Source organism: Acanthisitta chloris, unplaced genomic scaffold, assembly GCF_000695815.1.
Source record: "Acanthisitta chloris isolate BGI_N310 unplaced genomic scaffold, ASM69581v1 scaffold17678, whole genome shotgun sequence".
NCBI lineage: Eukaryota > Metazoa > Chordata > Aves > Passeriformes > Acanthisittidae > Acanthisitta > Acanthisitta chloris.
The window spans coordinates 34,182-60,620 of record NW_008688823.1 but is presented as its reverse complement, the minus strand read 5'-3'; the positions used below and the strand labels follow the sequence as shown (position 1 = coordinate 60,620).

General features: G+C 37.2%; 1 protein-coding gene across 2 annotated transcripts in view; it reads left to right on the top strand.

Moving 5' to 3' along the window:
• EVI5 (ecotropic viral integration site 5) overlaps positions 1-26,439 on the top strand; it is a 62,707-nt gene that overhangs the window by 2,138 nt on the left and 34,130 nt on the right. The window contains exons 2-15 of one of the 2 annotated variants that reach the window (XM_009081183.1): positions 2,342-2,531; positions 5,637-5,861; positions 6,362-6,436; positions 7,103-7,228; positions 7,998-8,141; positions 9,166-9,255; positions 9,361-9,458; positions 10,814-10,874; positions 12,994-13,047; positions 15,417-15,449; positions 16,009-16,155; positions 21,880-22,014; positions 24,024-24,164; positions 24,697-24,855. In XM_009081183.1, the coding sequence (XP_009079431.1) occupies positions 2,342-2,531; positions 5,637-5,861; positions 6,362-6,436; positions 7,103-7,228; positions 7,998-8,141; positions 9,166-9,255; positions 9,361-9,458; positions 10,814-10,874; positions 12,994-13,047; positions 15,417-15,449; positions 16,009-16,155; positions 21,880-22,014; positions 24,024-24,164; positions 24,697-24,855 (1,678 nt within the window). The remainder of the gene's footprint in view (positions 1-2,341; positions 2,532-5,636; positions 5,862-6,361; positions 6,437-7,102; positions 7,229-7,997; positions 8,142-9,165; positions 9,256-9,360; positions 9,459-10,813; positions 10,875-12,993; positions 13,048-15,416; positions 15,450-16,008; positions 16,156-21,879; positions 22,015-24,023; positions 24,165-24,696; positions 24,856-26,439) is intronic. The other variant, XM_009081184.1, reaches the window with a different exon arrangement.

The following is a 26,439-nucleotide window of genomic DNA, read 5'->3' as shown; positions in this document are numbered from 1 at the left end:
AGACCTGTTGTTAAGTCTCACACTAGCCTTGTGTGTGAATTCTAATTGGAGGTACCCTATCAAGTGTACCTTTCCCTGTGAGATACTGCCCTTTAATGCTGAAATTTGATGCTCTTGTGCTGGGTGCACTGTAGTTTCAGAACAGTTTGCATCTGCAGTTTAGCACAGTGGCACTTTGTTGACAAGGAATTGTACTCTGAACAGAGGGAACCATTCTTGTTTCTGCTTGCTGGAAGAACTGCTGGTGATAGATATTTTCAAAGGTTTCCTTTCATTATTGGCTTTTATGTCGATAAGGACAATATGAATTATTTAAACAGCTAGAAAAGGGAAGAAATCAAATTGTATCAAGCTATGTCTTAGAGCATTCTGTAATCTAATTATACTGTCCCCTCAGAATAATGAGGTAGCTCAGTCCAGAGTCCTGGTGGAACTGTTTGGCATTAGTAAATCATTTATAAACTTTTAAATTAAAGAAAACCATGACTGAACATTACAGAGCTTGCTACTTACTGTAAAAAGAACGTACCATTTTCAAAGCTAAGGACAATGAGTTTATCCAGGTAAGGTCAATTACGGAAACTTAGCATAACTTCTGTACAAAGCTGTGAAAACTGGAAGTGACTTGTTAGAACCTTGTTTTTATAATCTTAATGTTCATTCTATGCTTGTTTGTTGTCTGATTGCTTTGAATCTGATGTTTAGGCACTATCTCTGATTTAGAGAAGGAGTTCTGAACTAAATTGTTATTATGGATCAGTATAAGCCAGGTTTCTAAGCATTTAAAATAGATTGTAAAAAATATTTTCTTCAAAACTAGATTTTCTGCATTCCATTAATACAGACTAAATTAAAATTTTCTTGAAAAGGCTTTGCTTATTTTCCCCGAAGGCATTACCATTGAACCTTTTTCCCAACAAAATACTGCTGTAGAGACTGTACTTGTTGTCTTTGCAAATTAAATTACTTTTTTCCATGACTTTCATAAACACTGGCAGGTGAAAGCTGAGAACAGGGAAAGCTAGTATAAATATCTCTGGTGTAGCAGAGTTTAAAACTTGTAGGTATGCTGAGATTCATGTACCATGTCAGGTGCAATATACCCCAGGTTATAATTCGTTAAGTATCTAAAACATAACCTGACCTTGCTGAAATGCTGGGGGGGATTAGCCTTTGTGCAGGTGCACTGAGAAATTATTCAACCACATCGCTTTGATATACTGACACTGGAATTCTTGGAAGTTAAAGCACAAATAAAACTCTTGGTATAGCAAAACACTTTCAAGTTAGTCTGAGCTCTTGTTCTTACCTAACATGTGGTCTAAAAAATTTCCCCCTGCTTATGGGGCTTAAGATGAGTTGAGGATAAACAGAGCACACCATTTTGCCCAGAATCCCCAGGTCTTTGCAGAGCTGATGGCCATAGCAACCAGCTAACAGTGAAGTCTCTTCAGGAACTGGTCTAGCATTTGGCACATCTTTATGTATTCTTTGCTGCCTGATAACCCCAGAGGTTCTCACATTTGAACTCCCTTTAATTACACATTCATTAGCTATACTAACCACTTCTGTTGCCTGGTCCTCGGTCTTTATGGCTGAGATTTCTCTCTTGCATTTATAAAGCACTATGTTGATTTCTGAGCTGTTATGTGTAAATGTCAGGTGTTTTAAAATTGCTCCAGGTTTTACTTTGTCAATTTTTAAAAAGTGTAATCAGGTGGACTTTTAGGAGGCTAATCTTTTTAAAATTACTGTATCTTTTGAAGTACTTTGACATTTGACACTATCATTGAGGATACTTAACTTCCTTAGGTTCTCTTTGTCAGTCTGATGCACAACAGCTGTGGGGTTTTTGTTGATAGTAAAATCTAAGTCCTCTTGCTGGTACTTATTCCTCAAAACAAAGCTTGCACATCTTCCCTGTAAGACTATTAATCTCCAGTTGATGAACATGTAAAATAGAGTTGGACTAGCAATGCTTCTGTGCTTTCTCTAATTTGATAACTGTATGTGTGAAGATGTAATTCATGCGACCACAAAACGCTTGTAGTAAAATCTCACTTAGTGTTGTTGATGCATGATCACATTTTTTTATCCATTTTTAAAAATGCTGCAGTATGAATTGTTCTGTCTGCAGAATGACTTGTGATCTCAAAAAAAACCAGTAACATTGAATAGTTCTTTTCAAATTTTGTACAAATGAATGTGGGAAAAAATGTTCCACCGAACCTCTGGGTACATTCTTTGTCAAAAGGCTGGAAGAATTGACTTCTAAACAATTAATAGTGTGATTGTTTGATTAGAAGAACTTGAATTCAGTTTTTGTGTGCTTTCTTTGCAGACTCTTGGAAACGGATAGCAAATCGTTACGATCAGTAAATGGGTCAAGAAGAAATAGTGGATCTTCTCTTGTATCTAGTTCATCAGCTTCCAGCAATCTCAGCCATCTTGAAGAAGACTCATGGATCCTGTGGGGGAGGATTGTGAATGAATGGGAAGATGTACGGAAAAAGAAAGAAAAGCAAGTTAAGGTAGTAGTTGAACACTATGGTTTTTTGCATGTATTTGTAGTGAGATTTAACTGATACTGTTTTATCTTCCTGTGGGGCTTATTTTTAAAAAATATGTAATAGAAGCTTCCAGTTGAATCTGTTCCGTCCCTAAGCCTTAGTGATTCCTGTGCAACTGTCACTCAGCAAATGTCTCTTACTACAAACTAGATGCATTTCCTGTATCTTGAATACTAAAGCTTTCAGTCTGCCTCTACTGAGAGATTTCTATGAGTACAGACAAGATTTACTTCATGTTTTCAAAACCAGAATTACTGAAAATCGACTTGAGAGCATCTGACTGTTTGATGCTTTGATTATTTTCCTACTGAGCAGCTCTCTTTAATGCATCCTTAATAGGAGAGCTGATAATTATACTGCATGAGGCTCCCATGAGTTCAGTTTTTTGTGCGTGCCAAGTATGTTGACCCCAGGGATGACCTGAGGCAGAAAAACACACTTTCTAAGTTCTGAGTTGATTGGATAAACTTTGCCCAGTGTGTCCATTCTGGGGTAGTTGTGAGCATGTACAGAATTTGAGTTCGATTGTGCTTTAAATTCAAACTAGAAAGCATCTGGTGCACTTGAACATATCCATGTTTCAGCAGCAGCAAGTACAGCAGAGTGGGATTATTTTCGTTTGTAGGCAAGTCTGTTCTGCTTTGGGTCTTTATTGGCTGTAGTCTTTAGTTTTATGTGCAGAATACAAATGTCAGGGTCTTTTCAACAGTTTGAAATGTGTCTGTGAATAGGTTGTGGGAAGGCAGAACAATGGGCTAAAGTAAAGTATCTTTTATGTGAAGCTGTTGTGAAGAGAGAACATGACTTGAGAGGAAACAAGGGAAGAAAATGAATTCAAGACTTCCTGCTTGCATAGGGAAAGCAGTTTCTGGAAAGGTGTTCCAAAAGGCCATGAAAAGAAGGCCACATGAACCTGGCAAGAGAAAGAAGTGAGACGGTAATTAGTAGATCTGGTTAGTTAGAATTTGCTTGAACTTTATTAAGTGTCGCAAGTATAATTTGTTTTTACAGCTGACCAAGTACAATGTGGGGAGTATTGACTAAATTTCAGGGAATTTTTTAATTATATTGCTGACTAATATTATTTTGAAAACTAGCCAAGTTTTTCTTTGCTGGTTAAATAATTCTCAGGGTTTTTTTGTCAGAAGTCAGCCTAAGCTGTGTCAGTTTGCATTTACAATGGAATAGCAGAACTTCCATACCTGTTTCCTAATTGTGCTGGTAGGTACATAGGTAGCAACATAGGTGTCTTTTTGTGCTGGCTGTAAAAGCTGGTCTTAGGGTATTAGAAATCTGGTTGAGCTTCTACAGTTTTAGACGTAAGTGTCTATACCTTTCTGCAAGAAGATTCAGATTAGATATTAGAAAAAAAATTTCACTGTTAGGCTGGTCAGGCACTGGAATAGGTTGCCGAGGGAGGTGATGGAGTCACCATCCCTGGAGGTGTTTAAGAAGCATCTGGATTTGGTGCTGGGTGATACGATTTAGGGTTTAGGGGCTACAGTGAAGTGACAGGTTAACAGTTGAACTGGATAATCTTGAAGGTCTCTTCCAACCTGGATGATTCTCTCAATTTAACGAAGCATTAGCAAGTTTCTTGCTTTGTTAGTAGCCCTTGGGGCTTCAAATGCCTGATGTGCTGTCCAATAGTGACTTTGTTGGTGACAAAGGATAGCTAAAGACAGGTGTGTAAAGCTGATGTGTTGGGGTTACTGTCTTGGAGTTGGAAGTCTTTTAAGAAATGACACAGTGTTGTGTCGTAGGTAGGAGAAATAGTTGAAATGGCATTACCATGATGGTTCCAGAGAAGGCTGGATGGAGATCTTAGGGATATTAGAAAAACCAGGTCAGTGATAGAAAACTCTGCAGTAGAGGTCAAGCTTAACAAAAACAAAACTTGAAAGCAAGAGTTTCTTTGAAAGTTATCACTGTTGCATTAATTAATATTTGGAGAAGTAAGAGAAATATCTGGAACAAACAGGAAGAAGAGGATGCTTTGCAGAATAGGAGATTACTCTGGCTTCAGAATAAATAATGATGAACCTTTCAGAGACAGAGTACTTGATAACAGCTCTTAAGGTACAGACAGTGGTTGAAGCAAATGTCTTGCAGAGAAAATTGTCTAGGTCAGACTGGCCATGGCAGGGAGGGTTGGGACTGGATGATCTGTAAGGTCCATTCCAACCCCTGAATTCTGTAATTCTATGATCCTAGTTGCAGAAAGTACCACTAATACAGCCTATAAAATTCCCAAATAATAATGTTCTCAGTATTTCTCAGTTTTCAGATCAAGCAACAAGATTACTTGTCCTTGTGATTTCTTAGAAGACAAGTAAGAGGTTCTTAGATCTACTGATCTGGGCATGTTTGATTTTGTAATACCTAGCTGGTATTTTTTAGTTTATTTTGAATATAGAGTAAATTTAGTTAATTGACTACGTACAAACTTAATGTTTTCTTGGTCCAGTGTCTGAATCTACATTTGCATGCTTTCTTAGGAGACACCTTGGAAATACTGGCAGACCAGAGAAATTAGACACGATTTGTCAAGTTTTTTTAATTAGTCCTGATAGTTGTACTGTGCAAGTTTTTTGGTTGCAGTTTGCTGTGCTACAGTTAGTTTCAATTTTTGTCATTTACCTGTCTTGGAAGTAATTTTTAATTGGTGATTTCTTAGATCTCAGTTACTACAAATAGTATTAAGGGTGTTATCTTCAGTCATTTTTTTTTTTGTGAAATACAGAAATAACTGTATTAAATTGTGGTTAATGGAACTTCTTGTATAAAATTGTATGAATATTCAGTTTTTCAAGTAGCTTAAAATGGATAGGGGGCTACTTTCAAAATGTAATTTAGTCACTAAAAGTGATTCAGAGACTGATTACTTTGTTAGCTAACAATCTACGACACTAAAACTGACATATGTTATAAACTGTATGATTAGTGTTTACTGTGATGTAATTTCTTCCAAAGTTGAGAAGGAACTTAATTTGAAGTATTTTGTTCTTTAGGCTTATGTTTATCTTTCAGGAGATATAAATGAATTTGTCCTTTTTTGTGCTTTAGGAGCTGGTTCGAAAGGGGATACCTCATCACTTCAGAGCAATTGTTTGGCAACTTTTGTGCAGTGCTCAGAGCATGCCAATTAAGGATCAGTATTCAGAGCTTTTGAAAATGACATCTCCTTGTGAAAAATTGATAAGAAGGGACATTGCCAGAACATACCCTGAACATGATTTTTTTAAAGAAAAAGATAGCCTTGGGCAGGAGGTCTTGTTCAATGTAATGAAGGTGAGTCATTATTTTAGCCCTCAAAATATATTAGCAGGAACATGAACAGAAGTTTGGATTGCCTTATACATAGTGAGATTGCACCAGTTGCATGTGTTTAATTTTTTTTAAAACTTACTCTTTTTTTAAACCCTTGACACAGAAATGGTTTAACAAATCACATTCCACTTTCAAAGGCAGCTTCCAATGGTATTTCTGTATTCTCTTGTAAAGTAAAACCATTAAGTTGGCATTAAAATGGAGTCGCATTCTGAAAACTGCCTGTATTTTTTGTAGGTATGCCTTAGTTTTAGCTCTGTAGGTGATCAGAGCAGAGCTCACCCCTCTGGAGCAGCAGGTAGCAACTAGAATATCTGACTAAAACCTCTGTATAGAATGTCTGCCCTTGCTGGATTTGGGAGAGGGAGAATAACTTATTAGCAAGATAGTGGTGTGAACTATGATTGCTTTTTATTCACAATGAGATCTTAATTATTAAGAGTCTCAAATTTATTTCCCAGGCATATTCTTTGGTGGATCGTGAGGTCGGATACTGCCAAGGAAGTGCTTTTATAGTTGGATTGCTGCTTATGCAGGTAAACATGATGACAAAAAATGTGAACCTTTAAAATCCATGCTAGAATGCATAATACATTGTGGTGGTTCATTGGGAATTTTTACAATAGTTTTCCTTCATCATTTTGTTACAATGGAATTGTCAAGGGAAGCTGTTTACTCTGCAAATGAAATGAGTTTTACTTTGTCTGTTTGTTTGCCAAGATTGTATCTTGGAATGGGAGAATACTTTTATTTCTCAGAGATAAGGTAGGATTGCAGGCTGGCAAGCTATTTTGATGAATGGTGTTTCAACTATTAAAAAAACTTAATTTCATTTCTATTATACTGAATCTCCTCAGAGTTCAAATGGAACTTCACAGTTGATCTGATTATCTTAAAGCTGCTGTTGTATTACTGGTCTTTGTTTAATGGCAAAGTAGGGTATATAGTAAGAAACTTGCAGACCTCCAGTTTGGAAATGATTTGATAGAATTTAATATATACAAAGTTCATAAGAGTAATAGATGTGAATCACTTAAACAAAACAAAAGACTCAAAACAAACAAACCAACAACCAAAAAAACTCCACTGTGTACACACACACGTAAAGCAATCCTAAACCCTCTGAGGCACTTACTCTGATATATCATTATATTTGTCCACAGCTTTTACTGTGATTTTTTTTAATCTTATTTTTAATATAGATGCCAGAAGAAGAGGCATTCTGTGTGTTTGTTAAATTAATGCAAGATTACAGACTACGAGAACTCTTTAAACCAAGCATGGCTGAGCTGGGCCTGTGTATGTACCAGTTTGAATGCATGATACAGGTACATGCAAAATCTATCCAACTTCCTCTTCAGTAACTATTAAGGAACTTGGGAATTGCAATTCAAGAGCAGGCACGTCTGTGGGCCAGTAGGTGGTTTCAGAACTTCAGAAGTAAATGCATGTGGCTCTCTGGGTGCTTTTTAACCTTTGGCAGACAGTGACTGGCTTTAAACACCGAAGCATCAGGATTTGTATTGCCACAGTTTAAGTGTATGAATGTCTAATCGTGTTTGGATTGAGGACTCTGAAAGTCAAAGTCTTCAATTTACAGCTATTTTAAAAGATGGAAACTGGGAGATACCCTCATATGTAGAAATGAAATTGTTTTCAGATTGAGTACACAGAGCCCTTTATTCCTGGTCAGGTTGAGGGAGACAAACAGGTTTCTGTTTTGTGATCCAGTTTCTAACGTAATGATCAGGGATGGGATATTACATAGCCTTAGATCATTTTAGCTTTTATTTAGTAGCCTATTCTACATGTTCCTTAGGGATTTACAAGCTTGTGAGTTCCTATTAGGATCAGGAAGTGTTTTTGTAATCCGTGCTTTGCATGGTAGAAGTGCTGTAGGGCATTCTATATTGGGACTTGTCTTGCATGGTTCTAGATAATGAGTAGTCTCTTTCCTAGTCCTGTGTTACTAAGCTGCTGTCTGTACCTATCAATTATTTTCTTCTTTTATGCAAAATTTGTCAAAACCGTGTCTGAACTAAAACAACAAGCAGAAGCATAACGTAATTTGTTTTTTTTATTCCTCTTATTTTCCAGGAACATCTTCCAGAGCTTTATGTGCACTTTCAGTCTCAGAGTTTTCACACTTCTATGTATGCATCATCATGGTTTTTAACTATATTCCTTACAACCTTTCCACTACCAATTGCAACAAGAATATTTGATATCTTTATGTCTGAGGTAACTACTGAATACTTATGTGTTATATTTCAAGAGTAGCTGTTAAAAGCTGTTGTTTAGGTAGTGGTATAAATCCCATTATGATGGGGCAAATCTCCTGGTCTTGCTTTTCAGTTCTTAGGCCAATCAGATTATTTTAAGGGAAGGTGTCTGTGGATGTATTTTGTCAAGGAAGAGCAACTAAGTCCTTGAATGCTGGTACTGTGTGACTTTGTAGTCTAAGCTTGTTGAAGAGTTACCAGATCTGTCCTTTCTGGTTGCAGTGCAATAGCTTTGCATGCAGCAGGGACATCCATTCCTCAGTATTTTAGTAAGCTTGCAGTGGAAACTAATGTTGCTTTCAGGACAAAGTTAAAGCTCCATGGGAATATGCAAGCCAGGAAGAGGGAGTGTTAGTAACTTCTATTGTCCAGATGATGAACAGTAGCCAAAGAAATTAATGGAATTATTCAGTTTCACTATCATAAAGACACCTAAATTGTGTTCAGGATTAGAGCTTTGCACCCTAAGTGTAACAAATCACAGCTTATGGCCCATTTATGCTTTGCAGTTATCTTTTAGAAAGTAGTAGGTCAAAGGTAGATCCTTTCAGCTTGCCCTTGCCAACATCCAAGATTGAGTATGTAGCAAGACGTTCCCTTGTATAGGTTTCAGTAGTTTAACTGCATTGTACTATGTCCAAAATTAAAATGCCTCTTTTGAGAAGTACCTGGTTTCATTTCATCTAGATATGTTTCAGATGTTTGATAGAGCTGACATAGAGAACTCCTGTCACTTGTGTTTTTATCTCAGCACTAGCCTCTCTGCTGAGGGCTGTGTCTGGCATCAGGACAAATAGCCAGACTGCTTGTCCTTGGAATAAAGTAAGAAACCCACAACCAATTTGTTAAGAGATTTTTCAGTAGCCCTTTCGCTTGTTTGAGAAACTGGGTGAGGCTTACAATGTTAGTCAATAGTAGAATCATTCTGTACTGTTGACAATGCCATGAATAATTGTTGGATGTTTTTTAACTTCTGTTTTCAGGGTTTAGAGATAGTATTTCGAGTAGGTTTAGCACTGCTTCAGATGAACCAAGCAGAATTATTGCAGCTTGATATGGAAGGAATGTTACAGGTAAGCTAAGATTATAACGATTTAGAGATGTCTGAAATGTGTAGTGTTTGTGTATTTCCTTGCAGCTGTTAATTATATGTAATCTTGTGCTCTGATTGTTTTTAGCACTTTCAAAAGGTCATTCCACATCAGTTTGACAGTGGTCCAGACAAATTAATCCAAGCATCTTACCAAGTCAAATACAATGCAAAAAAGATGAAAAAGTAGGTATAATATTTTGATAAAATAGATTATACTGTTGTTAAGAGCTACTGTTTATTGTTTTTGTGGGGTATTTTTGAACTAGTTATTCAGTGTTTCATTTTTAATTTTCAACTCTTGAGTTTTTTTGGATTTTATACTTACAAACAGTTAAAACTGAAGTTCTGTCTGCAAAAAAAATTATTCTAAAGCAGTATTTGCTGGTTTTCTTAAGCATAATAAAGCTGTATCTCATTTCTAAAATAACCAAAAAAGCTTTGAAGAAAACTGCAATTTATGGGGAATTACAGCACTTCTGGAAACAGGAGCTGAATAGGAAAGCTTGGGGGGGAGGTGAGATTGTTTGGGTGTTTTCAAGGTGAATCTGGGAAAGGAGGTGAAACTTTATGATCTGACCTAAATCCTTCAGACTTTAGTTCTTTGGAACTGGAAGAGTATTCCCAGTGCTAAAGAGTGCATGTATGGGCAAAATTAGTCTTGTTTAAAATAGAAGTTGATAAAACTTGGCAATACCATTGGTAGTGGTAAATAACTTTCATTTGGGGTTTGAAATCTTGAGAATGACTACTTTGTTGTTAAGGTTAGTTGCATATCTCTTTTGGCTTTGGTAAATTGTGCTTTGATAAGCCAAGCTGCACATCTTGTGCTTTTCCAGAGTTGAGTTTGATAGTTCACCTGTTGGTTGTGATGTATTGTACATTCACTGCAGGTTGTACTAGGGTCTTCCAAGTTGAATTTGCCAATCCTTTGTCAGCAGCCTATGACCAGTACAGTGAGAAGTCTTCTCTAAAACAGAAGTAGGAACAACGCTTTTTAGGAAAAATATTTTCTCTGAAAACCAGTGCAATTGTATATAGTTGAAAATCCTACCATTGTGAGTCTTAACTTCCTTGCTTGCCTTCTGATTGTTATCTCAGCTTGTGGTTTTGTGTTGCCACCTTTTTCATTGGGCCAACTTTGTGGTTTGCTGGAGAGAGACCAAAATTGTTTTATGTTTAAGATATTTTTCTCAAATCTCTTTGCCTCTTGTTCTTCCAGGCTTTCCAAGCTCTGTTTTCTCTTGGCTGAATCTATTGAATTGATTACTGTATAATTATATTGAGTGGTTATTACAGAGTAGCTCCAAATCACTGCCTCTATAATGTGTATGAGTAAGCTCCTACACATCAGAGTGCTGATTCAGAGACTGTTCATATCTACAGGAGTCTGTCCAAATTTAATGTCCAGTCTGAGCCTTAGTGTGTTTCAGAGAAAATATCAGTAATCTGCATCTCTGTTCTACTGTTGTTAGTTATGTATTACATCAATACCAATCCACAATTTTTTCTAATCGTAATTTATTGTTTCTAATTTTTAGGTTAGAAAAGGAATACACTACAATAAAGACAAAAGAAATGGAAGAACAAGTTGAAATTAAAGTAAGAGAGCCTCAACAGATTTATTTATGAATTGGTTGAATTTCTAGATGGGGGTTTACATGTTTAATCTGTATATATAGCAGGACATGTAATTAAGGTCCCCAAATTCTTTTCTTTCAGCATTTGTATTTGGGATGTCTGTTCATAAAGGACACCTACAGTGAAATTGAGCCTTCTGGTGGACATTTAAAAAAAACCAAAAAATTGGACCTCAACAGATTTATTTATGAATTGGTTGAATTTCTAGATGGGGGTTTACATGTTTAATCTGTATATATAGCAGGACATGTAATTAAGGTCCCCAAATTCTTTTCTTTCAGCATTTGTATTTGGGATGTCTGTTCATAAAGGACACCTACAGTGAAATTGAGCCTTCTGGTGGACATTTAAAAAAAACCAAAAAATTGGAGACCTGCTGATTTTTTATTTCTGACTAAAGCTTGATTACAGATGGCCTCATTTATCAGAGGTGCCAAGTGTGCTGGTTTAGATGTAGGTGTCCCACACAGGAGGTTTGTATGACACATGTTAAGATAGAGTTTGTCAGAATGCACTTGACTGGTTTGTCATTGATTTTTGAGATCCTGATTTTTCTTGTGCATTAGACCCAAGATGGAGTGTCTGTCTGCAGTCACTTTTTCTTTTGGAGCATTTGCAGTTGATGAGGAAAAAGCCACCCTGCCAGTGCAGTTTATCTTTCCCTTTTACTAAGTGACCTACTTTCTGTATGTACTTAATCACTGCATATTTTTGCTTTTGTGACATAAATAGGCCTTTGATGCCTTTTTTTCCCTTTTCACTTCTTTTTTTCACAGCATGTTGTTTGATCTGGGTTTACTTCCTTGTTGTGTTTTTAGCCAGATCCATGAGAAAAGGCAGTGGGAGAAATGATGGGCAAGTGTATCATATAAAGCTTAGTGGAGGGAATGAGGTACAAGCTTTCTTTTTCCTATCCACTGCTAGTCATTTTGCCTTTCAATATCACTTTTTAAGGCATCAGTTCTTCAGAAAAATGACTGTGACATGCACATGGGAGCACAAAGGTGTTCCGAGCCTTTTCAGGCTGTGTTATTGTTGTGCCAGGCAGTGAGGCAGTTAACAGCATTAATACCTGCTGTAACAGCATCTGAAATCAGAAGACTTGCAGGGCTCAAATGACAGCTCTCTGTAGAACAGGGCAGAATAAAACCATATGAAAGAGAACTGTAACTTTAGATTTTAGTATTTTCACTAATTTCAAATCCTTCCTTGCTCTGCACTTTCCCCCACCCTCAAAAATAAAGGAACAAATCCCTCTCACCCAAACAAACAGAAAACATCAATCCTGCCTCAGAAAAATAATGAACCAAAAAACCCAACTCAACCAACCAACCAAACCCAACAACCTAAAGCTGTCTTTCTCTTTGGGACTTATGTAAATCATTTCTGACTTAGCAGAGCCTCTCAGCAGAAGACACTAATTTAGGGAGATGGTAAAACAAGTACATTTTGAGTTTGTCTTTTAGCCTGGCAGAATAAAGCATTTACTGCACTGATAGCTGAGGCTCTATTCTTAGGGATACAGGTCTCTTCCATCTGAATGCTGACTGCTAAAATTTACAGGAAGTGCATTGGTAAAGTATGCAGTTCAGTATAATTCTTTCGTATTTCTTGGGCATCTGAGGTAAGTAATTCTCAGTATAACCTTACAGATCAACATAAATTATTGTGAGGAAAAGGAGGGAAACCTTGTAGCTATCTCATTAGCCTGTTGTAGTGCAGGGAGTGCACTTTCATGTCCCTTGACCATGAAGACTTTGGCTCTGTTTGTGAAGAAGAGACTGTCAAGTGTAATGTGGGCTTAAGCCCTGTGGTTCACCTGCAGTCATACTGCTTTCAGCTACTGCCACACAGATGCTTTTGTATAACATGTCTTCTCTTCTTTGCTGTATCAACCTGTGTCAGCTCATGTTTTGAGCTGGTACATGTAAAAGGATGTTAAAAAGGTTACCAATTATTTTTGCATTTATACGGATTTTCATAGATGTGATGAGCTAAAAGTATTGTTAGCTTGCTTGGCTTTTATTAGACTTTCAATTCATAACTTGAAAAATGGATTTCTGAACTCTTTACCTTCCAGAGGTTACGAACTGAAAACAGACTCCTAAAACAGCGCATTGAAACCCTAGAAAAAGTAAGTATCTTGGGGATTAGATTTAATCTGTGTTAATTGATATTTAAATTGATGGCAATTTTAGTATATGAAACAGGGATCTCAGAATCATAGCTTACTGTTTTCCTGCTAGTCTGTGGTGTTTACTAACAGTGCTTAGCCAAATAGCACAGCAATAACCAGGCAGTTAAGGTCAGTGCTTTGAATGTGTAAGGTTATTATATATGCCTCTGACTGAATATAAAATCAAATGTTTTGACATACCCAACTTTTGTTGTACTGTTTTTTTTCTGAATTAGAAGCATCTGTTCAAAGTCCAGAAGACCACATTGAAATAGTGGACTGCTTGGGTGGAAAAGAGGTTATTGTGAGAGAATCCTTAGTTTGGAAAATCTGAAGTTGTTGGGTGTTTTTATGTAGGAGCAAAATGACAGACCTACCAGATCACTTGATTGCTAGTGAGTACAGCAGCAGAGAGGTGCTGTTGCAGCATTCACATTCAGAACAGGAGGACTGCCATTAATTTGTTCTATGTAATTTTGAAATTTTGTGGCAATTTTGGCTATGTGGTGGTGGGAATATCTTAAGGCTTGTTTCTCATAGGTGTTTAGTCGAGAATGGAGTTTTGTTAGGCTTCTTTGTAACTGGATAAACCTTCAAACTGCTGTGGACATGTTGCCAACATGCAGGCATTGTTTCCCAGTGGCCTCTCCTATATCCTGGTATCATGCTTCCTGTGGCACATTGCATCTGAGCTGCTCTGCTCTAGAATGAGAACATTCTTGTCCATTTTAACCACAAACAGGGACCATCTTTCAGCAAATGGAACTGAATGCTCTTGTGAGTTGCAAACAGTTGTTCGTGTTTCACAGGGAAGAAAATAGTAAAGATTCACTTCAGTTATGTAGTTGAAAGATGTCCCACTTGAGATGTTAAACCCATTGCAGTTCTTTGCAAAATACTCCATGCATGTCGTTCTAATGAATTGATTTCTGAATGTGGTTTGGAAAATGCAGATAATGAGGACACATTGTGAAAGCTGTGACCAAGAATACAATATTATGAACATTTTTGTTTCTAATATTGAAGCATTGATAAAACTAATGGAAAAGAGCAGGCTCTCTTTAAGAAGCTTGAAGCTGTTGTGAATTACTTGAATGTCCTTGGCAAATATGTAATAGGAAATATCCCTGTTTTATACTCAACTTGTAGGGGTTTGAAAGCTTTTCTTTGTAATTGCAAAATCCATGAAGAACTGCTAGATGCTTGTGCTTTTGAAAAATCTGTACTTAAAATTTCAGAATTCACTTCTAGTGTATGCTGATCTGATTGGAATTAAAACATTTCAAACTGGGAAAATATAATCTATTAATGACAATTTCTGAAAGTCATTATCACAGCGTTCAACAAACAGATCATCAAGTGTGAACAAACACATCCAGTTCTTCTGTTGGAAGCTTATTTTGAAAATATTTTTCCCTTATCTCAACACATATGATTTAGTTGCGATTTCCTTAGTTTACTTTAATGACAAACATCTTACTTTAACTTCTAAGTAACAGCTGATAATTAGCTAGTTTGAAATTCAATTTTAGTAAAAGTTCCAAGGACAAAGAAGGTCTGTGAATAGAGGTGTTGCTCTGTTGTAGAATGTGCAAGCAATGGAGTGCTCTCAGGGGTGATAAAGTAGGGATTAATTAAATGAAGCTGCAGGGGGTAGTGCTTGCCAATGTGCAAAATTGAAAATTTCTTTCTTGCAAAACTTTGGCAAGGAAGGAAAATCTATGAACTGCTTGACGAGTTACTACAAGAGTTCAGTAAAACAAAAGACTAGCTGTCATAGTTGACATTCCCTACTTGTGTCTGTCAGTTTGCACCATTTAACTTTTCCTGCTTTATCTTTTTGGAAGCTGTAGTTCTGCATGAGTACCTCAATGCTTACTGGAGTTTCCTTTGTGCTCAAATTATGCCTTTGTTTCACGTTGTGGGTGGACCATGTCTTGCATCTATCTGCTAGATCATATCAGGCAATGCATCAGTAACTTTTGGTAATCAGGGAAGCAAGTCATTCACATAAAGATACCCACTGTCCTGTAGGTGAATTGTAAGTGTTACAGTAATCTGGCTTTGAAACCTTCTTGTATCAAAGATACAAAGATCAAAGACTGTGTTAAATCTATTGCAGAAAAGGCTGCTTCCTGGGAATTTCAGGCTGAGTTGCCTTAATTTATATGAAGATTTGTTAATTTTGCAAAAGGAGTTTGCACAGAAAATGGGTAGAATTTGGGCATTTTCTTTCTATCAGCTCTTGGTCTTTCTTGTCACTATTATCAGCCCCATGTTTTTTGGTTTTCCTTTTTCTTATTCCTCTCTGAATTTTTCCTTTGTAGGAAAGTGCTTCCTTGGCAGATAGATTGATACAGGTATAGTCTTTTAGTCTTTTACTGTATGACTCTCTTCCTACTCTTAAAAATCCCCCAACTGCTTTAATGCATGCATATTGCATGCTGTATTCTATCCCTGCTTTGCTGATTTGGAATAAATACAGAGCTAATATCTTGCTAGAAATTTGTTTAATTTTGTTTACTAAAAATACATAAACCCAATACCTGCACGTTACAGTAATTTTCCTAACATAATGTAATTTTTGGTGAATTCCTATGACAAATGGATTCTATGACACCCTATTAACACTGAAATTGAATATTGTGAACTTAAATCTGTGCATGTACAACTGAGTAATATTGCATGAAAGGATTTTTATTGAATGCAAGTACACAGCTGTGCTTGCTAAATGGATGCTGAACTTTGTAATAAAGTACTAAAGCAGCTGTTTAGTACCACCTTGTCCTGAAATTTCTACCAATTGTACTCTGTGCTGTTCGCAAAACCAATCTGACAAAATAAGCAGCTAAGCATCACAAAGGCAGTCTGTCTTGGATTTGTCCTCAAGTGCTTACAAAAATAAAATTATGTCCTAAGGGACAAGTGACAAGGGCCCAGGAGGCTGAGGAAAACTACCTCATAAAACGGGAGCTGGCCACCATCAAACAGCAGAGTGATGAGGCCAATACTAAACTGGAGCAAGCTGAGAATACCATCAGGGAGCTCCAACAGCAGCAGCAATGGGTAAGGAGCCTGACAGCACATCATCTCATCTTTTTCACTCACTTGTGTTTATTTTTCCTCATCATGACATGGTCTCTGTGCTGTCCTTGTAAATGCTTGTTCATTGTGAGTTGCATTCTTAGAATTACACAAATTGGACTGAATGATATTTTGGTCTGTTCTTACTAATAGATGAGATCCATAACCCTGGATAGATGTAAGCTATTAGTTTATTAAAAAAATCCCCAACATGCCCACAGTGAAACACACCAAGCTAAACAACTCAATAACAACAAAACAACCCAAAACACCACCACCAGCAGCAAAAAAATACTAACAAAAACCCCACACATATAATCTTTGGTAGCTCTTGTTGCTGAGAATGTAGCCATTGCAAGTTGTATCACTCTGAATACTCAGATTTGAGAGTTCATTCACAATGCCATTACATAGCATCTTGTATAAGAGAGACTCTCTCATGTTAATGTATAATCTCTGTACCTATATTTGGTTTTTCCTAGTATGCTTGAATTTACTGCTTGCTGAAGTGGAAGGGTGTTGTCTCTGAGTTTTGAACTACAGGACTTGATTGAAAAGTATGGGTTTATATACACGCAGAGCAGGAAAATAATTTTTGGCAGCTGTCTGTAGTACTGTTTGTGTGTACTCTATTTTAGGTAGTAAAATGTGCAAGACTTCTGACTGTTGCTGTGAGACTGAAGTTACTTTCTCTAAGCCACTTTCAAAGTGCTCAGTATCTTCTCTCTTGGGGATGAAGGGAAGCCATTTCAGCATCTTCACCTGTTGAATAATGTGTGTACTGGTAGTGTTGATGTAACTATCCTTGTATTGTTTCAAGTAAGTGCTATCCAAGTACTTGTCTTGGGCATTTCAGGCATATGAAATAGAAGTTTCTAAAACTGCAGCATACTGCAGCTGCTTACCAGGTCCCTTAAGGTTAGTGTAGCAGGTTTTTTTTACACATCTTCCACCAAAGTGCTGTCAATACTTGTATCTCATATTGAAAGGTAAACATGATATTTACTGTTACACTGAAAAATCATAACTTAAATGCAACATTCTATCACTAGTCTATTGCATCTGTTTAATGCATTTCAGGGAAGAAAAGGTGCATATTTTAGAATAGTTACAAGGGGTTATTAATGAGCTGTTACTCTGTAATGTGAAATGCTGCTTTTTATTTGAGCAATTGCTTTTAGGGAAAAAAACCTCCGTGAAGAAATTATGATTAGGAAAATGGGGATGTTCTAGTGATGCTTTCCAACATTTTAGACATGTAGTCTTTTAAGTGAAATACAATGGGAAATGTTTATAGACTGTGGTATTCAGCTGTTTATTGGCTGATTACAGGCCCGTGGAATGTGTTTTTGGAGGCATCTATGTTCATGACCTGTATGCAATTAAAGGTTATTAGAAGAGACTAAGATACTATATTTATTTATTAGTTAATTGATGGGTAATATGAATTTTAAAGCTAATGCTTTTAAGTATCCTGGGGCCCTTCTTGAGTAGCAATGGTGGGGAGGCCTGACAGGTCAGCTAGGCATGGGAAGTGATCCTGAGCTAAACCTTGGATAAGCTAAGCTGTGAGAGCAGAAGGTGGACAGGTACTGCAGGAGGGGAAAGTAAGTGAAATACAAGCATGGGCAGTTCATTCCTACTGTGCCTGCTGGCAGCACTCTTTTCCTCCACTGAAAGGTGCCGTGACTACAGAAGGTCATCTGACCATGTGTGGAACTGAGACTGGAAGTCCATGTGCTTGTAGACAGCTTTGTGCCTAGTAGGTAATTTTGGAAGCGTTAGGAATAGCACTGTGGTTTCAAGAAGTATCGGAACTGGACAACGCCGAGAAGGCGTTAAGACGGTTTCTGCTGGGAGCTGGGCGGGTTGTGCGGCCCCAGCGGGTCTGTGCTGGGAGAGGCTTTTCCCTTGTTTCCAGGCGCGGAATGGGAACGCAGCTTTGGCGTGTATGGCGCCACCTGGTGGGAATGCCGCGGGTTAGGTGGAATTTCGGCATTTCACTGTGCTCTGATAAATCCACTCGCTGGTTGCCGGTTCATGGCGACACTCCTTTTCAGGACTGGCTCATGAATATCTGCTTTCACTTTTTTCCTCCAATTTTGTCAGTTTTGTTTGTGATTAGCAAAAATGATTGCACTTTAAACTGGTAAATGCCAGCAGAGTTTCTGTGCTTATTTAAAAGATAGAGCATCTGTCTTACTTATTTTATAATCCACATCTTTTCCAGTCTTGAATGGTCTGTTTCAGTATGATAGAAACTGTAATGTTTGGATATGAATTTCTGAATAGGAATGTATGAAAAGAGCTGGCTAAGGATCCCTCCTTGCAGCTGACTCTTCTGAGCAGCACTGGGATTAAAAAAAAGAAAAGAAAGCATGTTTTATTGGTAGTAAAAATTGTATCTAAACTGTAGTATTTCTGAAAAGGTTAACATATTCTTTGTAAAAAGTTCTGCATTTGCATTTTAAATGTTACGGAGGGTTTATACTATCTGTTCTATGAGATCTGATAGCACAAGTCTGCTGGTTTAAGGGTAAGTATTGGAGGTGTTTACTGCACATGTGTGTCTGTGAAGAAATTCTCCACTGCAACACTTCTTCACAAGGCTAAATACAGGGATGGGTAAAGGAGTATTCTTTTAACTGAAGTCCAAACCCAGAAGCCCCAGTTACACACAAGTTTATTTTTCCCTGTGCTGAAGTGTTTATAGGGAGTTTTTAGTTGAACCAGAATGACTTCGTAATGAAATGTGGAGTCTGAAGGGGTTCTTACCACTGTACTAATGAACAGCAGTAATCTGCCTCTGGCATGTCTGATCTTGAAATACAGAAACTTGCCAAATGCTTCTAGTTGGGGTGGGTAACCAAACAATTCAGAGGAAGGTGGCTTCTTCCTCATACTGCTAGTAAATCAAGAACTGCATGGAGGAAATTATGCCTGACTTCATCAGAATACAGAGTTTTCTTTTGAGCCACGAAGAGAGTAATGGTATTTAAGGAGTTAGGGGCAAGGGTAATCAGCCTGTTGTAACTTACTCCTGATAATTATGTGCCAAAGGTTTTATTCTCAGTTCTTTTCCCCCCTGTTGTTTCTAAATGAAAAGGGTAGCTTCTGGTGGATGTAAAAATTTAATAATCTAATGATTTCTGCCAGTTAAATACAGCTGCAGAATGCAAATTTCAGTCTTTCCCAGTGGCACTTTAATTTTCAATGATCACCCAGTCAATCAGTCTGAATGCTTTAAAATTGAATGGGAGAAATGAGAGGCAGATCAAGCTGAAATTGCTTCACATATTTAAATAGGCTTTTCAACTATATTATGTGAAGATAGAATTTTAATTGACTAAGCATTCCGATGGAAGCTTATGCATTTTGCAAGGTAATTTGTAGCCATGTATTTGGTTATTGTTACAGCAGCTCCAGAATGCATAGGATTTTTTTCAGAAACTCATGCTAATGATTGATGGTAATTAAGAATATTGTAATTGATATAGGGGATATATGCTTGTAAATGAGTGTTGCAGCCTTTGGAAGCTTCACTTTATTTTACAGTATGCTTTTTTAATATTGCATTCTAATTTGCAATCAAAAAGCAGAAAATAAAAGTACTGTATTTAGTAAGGTACTACAGTTGATGCTTTAATGTGTAAACAAAGTTAGCTGGGCAACTGCTGAGCAGTCTGTTAATAGCTTCAATTCACTGAAGAAACATTCTGTACTTAGGTCATCAGCCAAAATAACATTAGGAATGGTCATGTCAGCCCCAGAGATCTTGCTATTTCTGAGATTTTAAGAAATGTTAGGGGACGATAAGTCCAGTTTTGTGAAGCTAAGCAAGCACTTGTTTCTTTTAGAATTAAATTGCAATTTTAGAGCTTTATTTTAAAAATATCTTTTCAAAACATATATGAAAAATTGACTTTGGTTAAAAATGTTTGGCTGGTACCTGGAAATCTGTTTTTTTGTTACAAATTTTAAGGTTAAGACAAAGATATAAAAGCAGGTTTTTTGCTAAAGAAGTCTGTTTTTATGTAGTTTTCAAGCACTGTTTTGACTATAAACTTGTATCACCTATATATATAAAATTGCTGAAATTGTGTTTTGTTTTATTAAGGAGCAAAAAGCACAGCTTTTATCTTGTGAATATTGCTTTTTAAATCTCTTTTGATCTTGGCCAAGTCTTTTTGCCAGTCTATCAGGACTTGCTGCCAAGTTTGTTGTGGCTAAATAGATAAGTATTCTTAATGTATTCCTTAGGCAGGAGAAATTACTTGGGCCTGAAACTTGTTTTGTCCTGTTTACCTTTGTTTTGTGCATTAAAGGTCAGGGAATGTCACACTGTAATAGAAACATGGAACTGAAGTTAATTTTGTAAATTTTTAGATCTAGAAAAGTAAATTGTTTGATGCAAACATAAAGTAAGGCACAATTGTATCTTTAATATAATGAATGCTCAATGGATTTTAAAGTTGAATTGTTAATTAAAACTCAATCTATGAATCCAAGTATTTCTATTTCACAATGTAGTTAATGACACCAAAAATATATTAAATTATTGCCTCTAAACTTAACTTTCAGTGTAGCTATATAGACACAGTAACTAGGCAACTACACTTGGAAGATTTCAACACCCACTCTTTTCCTAAATCAGTAATTTAAATGCTGATTTAGTTGGCATTGCCTATTAAGCAAGTCTGACAACCTGTCAATCTGACAAGTCATTTTAAAGTGACCCAAGAAAGAAATAAATTGTATTTTATATCTACTGACTCAGGGAAAAGGTTAAATGAGGCTTTTGCATATAAATGCTGCAGTTGGATGTGTCTGTTGGACAATGCAGTTTCATGAAATTGTGCTTTATCAAGTGAAAGGATGGATCTCACTTTTAATTCCAGCTAATGAAAAGCCAAGAAGTAAATTAGTTGTGAATTAACTTACTTAAACAGAACTGTGGTTTTTTCTCTTCCCCCGAAGTTTAGAAAGGGTGACCATAAATTCTGAACTGCTGTTTTGTTACTGCAGAATGTGTTTTGGGTCTGCAAAGCTGATTGGGGAGTAAGAACTTACTTGGAGTAAGTTCTGCATGGAAAGAACCAAATTTCTATAGCTTGAGCCTATGCAGCCTAGAACAGCCTAGAATTTCTGCTTGGCTTTTTCTCATAAAGGCACAGGGAAGAGAATCTCAGAAGAAATATGTATAGTGTGGGCAAATGAGAGCCAAGGGTTGGAGTGGAAGAAAGGGGCAAACCAAAGTGATTGTGCATTGAAGCATACGTGGCTTTATTTTAAATCCAAGATTACGGAAGGCTTTTGTTGAATTGGAGTCTGAGTTGGGATTGAGAGATCCTTGTAATTAGCTAATCTTTCCTAAGCATCTTTTTCTGCATATCACAAAATAACCACAGATCCTTTGAAAACTTTTCAGTTTGGTTTACAGTGAGGGAAAAATTTCAGTACTAACAGGGCTGTCACGTTAGTCAGACACATTTGGCTGTGTGGAGGTGCAGCTGTTTGAGAGGTAAAGCATTAGGGATATGTTTATTCATCTGGGTGGACATGTTAGTAGACTTTATAAGGTAAGCTCTTAAGCTGCTATTCCTGATCTTAAGCATTTGAATGTACTTTTCACGCCAAATCTGGTATATAAAACCCCTTTCAAGCCATCTGTGCTCCATACTAAACATATTTCTACAAACTTTGTAGCATAAATGCAGTTCACGATACAGTGAAGACTTTGTGCTACAGCTGGAAAAAGAGCTGGTCCAAGCCAGGCTGAGTGAAGCAGAATCCCATTGTGCCCTGAAGGAGATGCAAGATAAAGTTCTAGAGATGGAAAAGGTAAATCAAACCAGAACGCTCTGCACAGAACAGCACCAGAAACAGAATACAGGTGTCTGTAATTCTTTGCATAACTCTGCTCTAGAACTTTCTCTTCTATGCTTTCATGCTTGCAAGATGCTTTTCAAACCTGGAAACACAGCAATAAAACTAAGATCTGTTTGCACTGGGAAAGGTTTGTTGCTTTTCTCCTGTTCCTGAAGCCTACTGTAGTGGAAAACTTGGATTCTGGTGAAGTCTTTACAGGAATTAGCAATTGTTTAAGATTATATCCTGCAATAAGGGCAGTGGGCTTAGAGGTGATGTAACACTAAATAGTTTGGATGGGGAGGAGGGAAGAGTTCAATATTACCATTCCCAGGTCTTGAGTATCTTCCACTTCATCCTGTTATGGGCAGGGAAAGAATCCCTCCACTGTTGAGTATCAAAATCTCTACTACTTTCTGGGTGCCATGCAACATTTTCCTTTCTTTGAAACACAACCACAAACTAAAACAGGAAAATAAGGAGAGAAAAAGAACACAATAATTGACCTGACATAAAACATGCTTTTCGGATCCCATTGTATTGGCTTTGGAAATAGTTTCCTTACAGAAATTTTAAAGAGCTGTATACCCAGGTTTTGGCCAGAATTTAGTGGCTAATTATATTAACCCACTGGAGTCAAGATTTACTTTTTAATTTATCTGACGGACTTGATGAGAGTCTGATGGGTTAGTAGTGTGGTAGTTTTTACTGTACTGAACTTTGGCAAGAATACAGGATATAATGTATTTGCCAGAATTCAAAAGGACACTTTAATCTTCACCATGGAAACAGCACACTGCAAAAGTTATTTGTGAAGAAAAACTGTAGTAGTGGGATCAATCCCAGCGCACCAGACACACTCAGATGTATGGTAGTATTCCAGTCTGTCAGAGTGAAATTAGGCACACGCAAAAGTGGCTGAATCTAACTCCCTCAGAGTCCTCCAATACAGCTCTTCACTATGGCCATACTGGCAGTGATGTGAACATTCAGAAACAGACCCTCACACTTCCTGTACTTGCCAGTATTCAGATCCCATGATTTTGAAACATTAAATGCCAATAAATGGCTGTTGTGCTGTATTCTGTTAATGTTAACCATGGCTTTACTCTCAACTCTCAAAACCTAGCAACTGTCACAGTATTACATATCTACAAAAACTCTTGATTTTTGCTGAAAATGACTACTGAAAAGTACAGTAGAATGTGATCAACACAGTTCAGCTTTGAATATTTGGTGAGCAATGATTCGATGTAAGGATATTGTCGTTAGACAGCCTGTCTTTCTTCTTCCCTTCTGTCGGTTTCCCAGACTTCCATTATTAGGGTTTCATCTATGTGTTGCTTTGCCCAGGCCACCCCTGCCATGTGTTTTGCTGTTTTCTATTTAGCTTTCTCTAGTCTTTCTGCTTTTTCCTCATGTGTTTTGTACTTTCATCTTTAAGACCTCTTCTTGACTGGCTGTTGTTTGTAAATGTTAATGGACAATTTCTTTGTCAACATGTCTCTTCTTTTTTCAAAGGCTGATGACCTACTTCCTAAACAATAAATTTCCATTTATTCTTTTTCCTGTAAACATAAATGAAAGTTACAGCTTTGAGGTGTAATTTCAGATACTCAATTGCTTTACTTTTTATTAACTAGCTCAAAATCTCTCAGATTTATCTCCATATTTTTGATATGTTCAACTTCTGTAAATATAATACTTCGTTGTTAGGGATACTATCTGGGGAAATTGTGACTTCAAAATGCCTAATACTACTACCTTGTCATGATTTTCTGTAGCTGGCAGTTGGAAGATATTTATACGTATTCACTATATCCAGGAACTTAGATTTTTGATGGATTTTATTTTGCAAAAGATGTGTACTTAGAGTTTGGTTAGTAAAAAGAGTTATTGTTCCATGTCTATGTTCTTGGAGTGGGTTTCACTAAGCCTAATTTTATTCAAATACGTATTTAAGAGGATGGTCCTTGTTGCAGAGGAACAGCTCCCTCCCTGATGAGGAAAATGTTGCCAGACTACAAGAAGAGCTGATTGCAGTAAAATTAAGAGAAGCAGAAGCTTTGACAGGTCTCAAAGAACTAAGGCAGCAAGTCAAAGACTTGGAGGAACATTGGCAGGTATGGGCAGCAATGCACTTCTATCAATTTTTATTTTCAATAAATGATGACAGAGCAGAAGACTATGAAGCTTTGAGATACAGAGATCAAGTAGAAACTAATGATTGTAGATCAAGTTGCTGAGGTGAGAAAATATTTAAGTACAGCTGTCACAAGAAACTTAACTTCCAAAATATATTAGAAATTGGTCCCTAGTTGTTACAGATGGCAGGAGACATGTGCTACCAGCTAACCATTCTGGTAGGAGGTAAGTACCTGATCAGTACTCCTACTTTACTAAATGTTAATGAGGGCTAGAAATAGGCAAAAGTCTCAGGATACACTTGCAATTCAGTGACTGTAGTTGGGAATGACTGTCTTCAGCTTTTTATTGTCTGTTCTTAAAACTAGCAAGTTTCCATGGGTTTCCAGCTTTTGGGGCCAATAGGAACACTGTAGCTATTTGTCCGCATCTAACTCTGAGACCTTAAATGAAATGAGGGAACACGAGGAAAGGTCAGGCATTATCAACAAAACCATGTGATTTTTCTAGCGTCATCTAGCTCGGACCACTGGAAGATGGAAAGATCCTCCCAGAAAAAATGCAGTGAATGAGCTACAGGATGAGCTGATGACAGTCCGGTTGAGAGAAGCAGAAACTCAGGCTGAACTGAAGGAGACCAAACAAAGAATGATGGAGATGGAAACACAGGTATGTTGCTGAATAGTAGTTTGCATGAATAGAGCTGAATGCTGGCAATTTGGTGTTAAATGGTAGATACCTGATGGTTATCTTCACCATCCACAGGTAGGACTTCAGTTCCAAAATGTGGGTTTTTTTTACTGCTGTTAGACTAGGATGGGAGAATCTAGTGCATACAGTCCAAATTACTTTAATGTCTCTCCGTTAGTCTTTTCCAGGGCTAAGCTTTCTGAATTTTTCATTTGGATTAGTTGGTAGACTCTGTGTGTGTGTGTGAGATTCTGCATTCGTTAAATTGTAACTGGTGTAATAACAAAAGTATTTTTAAGGTATTTAAACTGAAGCTGGAGCTGTCTAATTGACAGTTCTGATAATAGTAATTCTAGTTGTTTAAATGTCAGTGTTGGCTTTTTCTGGTGAAATTAGTGATACTAGATTGTCTACTGAGGCTATGAATCTGGTTACTAAGCTGTGGACTCAGCAAAGCAGCTGTGTTGACAGGTTTTTTTAGCAGAACCTTTGCATTTGTGTGCCAGAAAAGAAAACCATGGGTTCTTCTTGCTGAGGGTTCTGAAGAAAAGACAAGCATAACTTGACTGCCAAGATTTTTTTCTAATGTATAACTAGGGAATAAGTTGTTAACAAATCTGAAATGAAAATACACTAAAGTTGTTGGTGAGTTCTTACTATATTGCTGAACTTCCACCTGAGTCAGTAAGCACAAGAATTTGTAATAACTTTTTTGAAAATCTTCCCCTGAAATACCTAAATGTAACTGTTTTTCGAAAGAGACCTGTGAATCCAAAATGCTAAGCAAACAGTAGCTTAGCTTTACAAGGTTCAGCAATCCCAGAAACCAGGATGCACATAAGAATATGCTGTTGAATAGAGATTAGCTAACTGCAAGGCACATGGTGGCTTATTTCTGACAGAGGCATCCCTTTTTCTGTTTTCACTTTTAAAGTTTTCTTTGAAGTGTCAATACTGTGCACTACAGTTACCATGTGCTTATATTTTGCTGCCGTTTCCCCAGCTGTGTGTTTTGGTCAGTAGGGGGCACAGGGATCCTTCTCTCTGGTTTACATGTATTAAACCTGTAGGACCTTTAGGTACTTCTCGCTGCAGCGTTATGCTTCGAGTCTTTGTATGTGCTGTTTAGGTGTCATCTGAGAGAAATGCAGTGGTTCTCTTGATCTGCACTGGTCTGCACAGCTTCATGTACAAAGGGTGTGACTTGTACTAGTGCACTGGTCTCAGTTAAGCTGCCCTGTTGCTTTCAGGCATTCACTGGACAGAGAAAGGTGCACATAATATTTCTGACACACCTGATGTTTCTTGGATGTATGCTGTAATTGGGATACAAGTTCACAAAATCTTTGCCTTAGCCAAGCAAGAAATTGGGAAAAACAGTTGTATAGGAGCTTTGCAATAATGTTCTTGCAATGAGTCATCTGTTGTTTAAGAAAAATACGAACATCCTGATTGTAACCAAAATGTCATGCAAACTCTTCTGATTACACTTAGAAAACTCTGAATGCTTTTTCATCAAAAGTTTTTTTTGTGGTAAATAAGTCTCTTATCAGACTTTGGGAG